Source organism: Nannochloropsis gaditana, assembly GCF_000240725.1.
Source record: "Nannochloropsis gaditana CCMP526 unplaced genomic scaffold scaffold146, whole genome shotgun sequence".
NCBI classification, from domain to species: domain Eukaryota; class Eustigmatophyceae; order Eustigmatales; family Monodopsidaceae; genus Microchloropsis; species Microchloropsis gaditana.
Genome location: NW_005803807.1, coordinates 3,437 through 7,794, shown reverse-complemented (window position 1 = coordinate 7,794; position 4,358 = coordinate 3,437). Strand labels below are relative to the sequence as shown.

The 4,358-nt window shown below is 54.8% G+C and overlaps 1 protein-coding gene across 1 annotated transcript; it reads right to left on the bottom strand.

Annotated features, from left to right (window-relative positions):
• Window positions 1-1,665: 1,665 nt before the first annotated feature.
• NGA_0645400 (light harvesting complex protein) lies at window positions 1,666-4,320 on the bottom strand. The gene is made up of 7 exons (XM_005855641.1): window positions 4,185-4,320; window positions 3,907-3,992; window positions 3,530-3,585; window positions 3,255-3,367; window positions 2,944-3,055; window positions 2,645-2,710; window positions 1,666-2,364 (listed from the first exon to the last, which is right to left on the bottom strand). Exons 2-7 carry the CDS (start codon window positions 3,957-3,959, stop codon window positions 2,228-2,230), a joined length of 537 nt encoding a protein of 178 aa, XP_005855703.1. The 5' UTR covers window positions 3,960-3,992; window positions 4,185-4,320; the 3' UTR covers window positions 1,666-2,227.
• Window positions 4,321-4,358: the final 38 nt, after the last annotated feature.

Here is a 4,358-nt window from a genome sequence, read left to right as displayed (position 1 = left end):
CCTCTCTTGTCCTTGTACCGCCAACCCTGTCCAGGCCTGGTAGAGGAGGCTGAAGAGGGATGCGGTCTCGTCGTGCGAGACCGAGGGAACCGGGAGGGTGCACTAGAGGGAGGGAAAGGGGAGGGGAAGAGGCGCGGGGAGGGGAGGAAGGGGAGAGGACGTCACCGACACGCATCCTTCACAGCCAGGAGGAGCAAGCGATGGGAATGAGGCGTGGACAAAGGCCAGTGTCGTTTAAACGTACAGCGGAGAGCTTGGTCAGGACGCGATCCAGGGCCGTCGTCGCCCCCCCCTCCTCCTCTCCCCGTTCTTCCTCCTCCGCTTCCACCGCCACCTTGGCATTTCCTCGCTGCCCCTCCATTCCGTCTTGTCCATCCTCGGCAAAATGCTTGGCCAGTGCTTGCGTCGCCCACATTATTTCTCCCCATAATTTCAGATCGGAACGCCGATACTCCAAACCCCAGGCGTCTTTCGGCCCTCTGGTCTTCCTCCCTCCCTCCCTGGGACCCTCCCGGCCGTTCGCACCCCTTTGATTCCGTCGCTGCTGCTGTTTGAGGTAATGCTGATGCTCATATCGAGCCTGCTGTATTTGGGAAGGGAGACGATCATGTCCTGAGGATAAAGTACGCATGGTTGACTTCTTTGGCTGCTCCCGAAGTTCCCGTCCATCGTCGCCACCTTCCTCTGTCTCGTTGCCTCTGCCCCCCAAACCCGGCCGCAGCGCCGGCGCTTCACCATTGCGACGTCGTTCGACGGCCTTCCTTCTCGGCTGCATCGTCTCTTGGCCATGAATGGCGCCGGAATCATTGTTCCTATCGGGCCATCCCGTCGCCTGCCCGTCCCGCTGGGCTTTGCTGTGGTACATGTGTGCACCGTCTAAGCTTGCCATATTCTGAGTTCCATGGGATCCCACGCCTTTAGGAACAAAGACGACAACATCAGGAAGTATGACATAATATCGTGGTGCCTCGATGCGTCGATTTGTCAGAGTACGGAGTTATATTTTTTCCCGGTCCTGACCCTTCGCTCGTTTGCAACGCGTCGTCCCCTGCGAGCAATAGGAAGTAGATACAAAGATCTGAGCGACGTGTAGGCACGCAAAATCTTAAAGGCAAGTAAAATGCAGTCCTGCAACATCTTTAAACTTTGCCGCGACGGGATTTTCAGTACTCAATTAACCCGATAAGTTTCATCGCTAAGAATAGAGGAGGTTACTTGCCAGTGGTAGTACTTCACGACTTGTTTTCTGAACACGGCCCTCCGACCTCCCGTAAAAATAATCTTGTGGCAGCAATGCTGTTACAAATCCTCCCAGCCTAAGAAAACTATGTGAAAAGATGCCAACAGGTCTTCCAGATTGAAGACAGAGGTTTCCATGCGCCACGCCTCTCACAGGCCCGCCATGAGATAGTATTTTCATGTGACATGCAATAGGTAATACACATTTTTATTGCAATGTTTTACCGTGTAAATTGCTCTGATATGAATGTTTGTGCTGTTTCTGGATAGGAGAGAGAATTGCTCTGATATGAATGTTTGTGCTGTTTCTGGATAGGAGATACTCATTATTATTTTCAGTGATCAAGTCCGTGCGGCACAATCCTCCCAGCTCATGAACCTATGGTTCACTCGACGTCAGGCAATAGCGGTGTGGACACCCGCAGCTTAAATTTGTACGAATTCTTGAAGGAAAAGGCTGGAATCAACTTTTCATGATTCTCCTATTTGATTTGTTTGTTGGTTTCCGGTTTGTCAGCTCTCATTCATATTTCTGCACCCTACTTAAAAAGACATACCGCTTTTCCCCCAACCCGGTCTTTTCGTTCGCTTGCAAAACTCAGGTCTGATGACAATCCCACAGCTTTCTCAGCTCGTGTTTGGGCTCAAAAATTACAGAAAAACCTGGTTGAGAGACGAACGCTCTCAACCCTTTTTTTAAAAAGGAAGGCACTGAAATGCTCGCGCTCGGATCTCTCGACTCACGCCTCCGTCACAGCCAAGAGAGCGTCTGGAACCACCTCCACATGAAAAACAAAGTTTGCACTTGCTCGGTCGAAATCGAGGACCGGCATGGCAAAAAATGGCAACTCTCCTTCGCCCAAATACAAACTACTCATCAAAACGATTGCACCAGCATCATCACCACCTCTCAGACACTCCACTCAAGCTCCGCCTGGTCTTTCTTCTTTTCCGTCTTCCTCTCTTTTCCAGTCCATGAAACGAAGGCTTAGGAGAAGATTTTTGAGTTGGAGATCAGCTCTTGGACGACCATGCCCGCCCAAGCAATCATGGCCAAGCGACCGTTGTTGAGCTCCTTGGAACGCTGGTTGATGAACGCGTCCACGTCCGCCGTAGGAGCCAGGCCTGGAGGAAGAGAAAGCGGACGAGGGATTGGTGAGACCGGGAGAGGAGGTTCGGGGGTGACAGGCCCCCCACGAGTCCGACGTTCTTGGGCCCATCTGGCGTGGCTGAGCCGGGAAGCGACCGCCACCGCTCCACGACTGTCGGGCAATGCAACGTCACGCAAGAGCCCCACAAGACCATCACATAGACCCCTGTGGTAAATAATACATCGAAACTTTCCCTGTTTCCCGCCCCCCTCCCTCCCTTGTGGTCCTTGGTCCTTTCCCTCCCCGCCACTCACCGAGGGGGTCGAACTCCAAGTCGCCGGCCACGTACGTGTCTCGGAGACCCGCGATCGTGTTGCCGCCTGCAGAGAAGAAAACAACATAGGAAGTTTGTGAGGACTCATTCGCTCACCTACCCTTCGACTGCGGAACCGACGACTTAGGGCCGGGGCCCCACACCCTCCGACCCCTATCGCCGAGAATTCGACACGCATACACAGGGAATCGACGGGAACCTGACACCCCAAAAACCGGGAAAACTCAGGAGAAAAAGAGAAAGGGTAAAACGCAAAAGCCTGGCAGGGCGTTGACTCACCGGCGCGCATTTCCTCCGGAGACTCCCAGCCTTTGCTGATGGTGAAGGACTCGACGATGGCGATGCCCAGAATGAGGAAAACGAAGAGGAAAGGGTTGAGGGCCTCCAGCTCCTAGAGACGAGGGGGGGAGCATGGACGGACGCGGGGAAACAAAATGTGAGAAAAGGCTGCACGGCACATGTACGCCCAGTAATACCCAGGCCCTCTGGTCGGTAGTTCATATACACATGTATGTGCGTATATTGAGCCAACAAAATACGGCATTGAAAACCACAAAGCTTCTAGAAACACTCAGACAACGAGCGGGTACCTGGAAGTGGAAAATGGCGGGGCCAGGGTCGCTGCTGCCGGTCTCGGGGTTGTAGAAAGGCGCGAAAACCTCCTGGAGGAGGACGCCGACGACGGCCAGCATGGCAACCCGACCTGAGACGGCGTAAAGGGGGGGCAAGAGGGAGGGAGGGTGCAAGGGTAGGGTAGAGAAATAGAGTGACATTAGACAGACGCAACCAGGATGGCGGCCCATGACAGAACAAATTTCAAAGGCACCCATGCCCCTCTCGTACTCTCTGTCATGAAGACACGTACCGTGCTTGACCTCGGACTCGCGCCACTTCTTCAGTTCCTTAAAGGTCTTCCCGGTGCTGGAGGCAGGCGGCGAGGGCGAGGAGGAGGGAGGGAACCAGGGAGGGAAAGGTGGTGGGAGCATGTTGTTGGAAGGAGGAAAGGCGGAAGATGAGTGGAGCTGATGGTGTCAGGCCCGCGCGCAACCCTTCCCATGGCAAGGATCCTTTCCTAGCTACGCACAGGGCGACTCCTTCGATTTTTCACCCCAGAGACACCGACGCCGTATTGCCGGGCCCTATCTCTAGCCTTTCCCGTTTTATCATTTTTTTCATCTAATTCTTTCCTCTTTCTCTTCCCTCCCGCCTCCCCCTCCCTCAAACCACATCTCCCCGACGTACCTGAGCCCGATGGGGTCAAAGAAGCCAAAGGGAGCCGTGGCGCCCGCCTCCATCACCTCGCGGTAGGCCAGGCTCTTCTTGTCCACCTGAGCGAGGGCACGAAGGAGGGAGGGAGGGAGGAAGGGAGGGAGTGAGGGAGGGCGAGGAGAGGGGGTGAGAGACCAGGAGAATGCTATGAGTGTCCAGGTTCTGGGCGGCTTTTCATCCATAAGTAGAAAAAAGAAGGGACATGTAAGCCCGCTTTCCTCTCCTTTCTATCTATCCAGTGATTTCCCTACCTCCTTAGACGCAGCCGCGGGGGCGGCGACCGCACCGGGGATGAGGACGGAATCGATGATGTGGATGATGCCGTTTGAGGCCTCCACGTCCGTCGCCACCACGTTCGCGTTGTTGACCTAAGGAGGTGGGAGGGGGAGGGGAGGCAGTGGTCAGAACGCGAAGTTCCCGTCAGG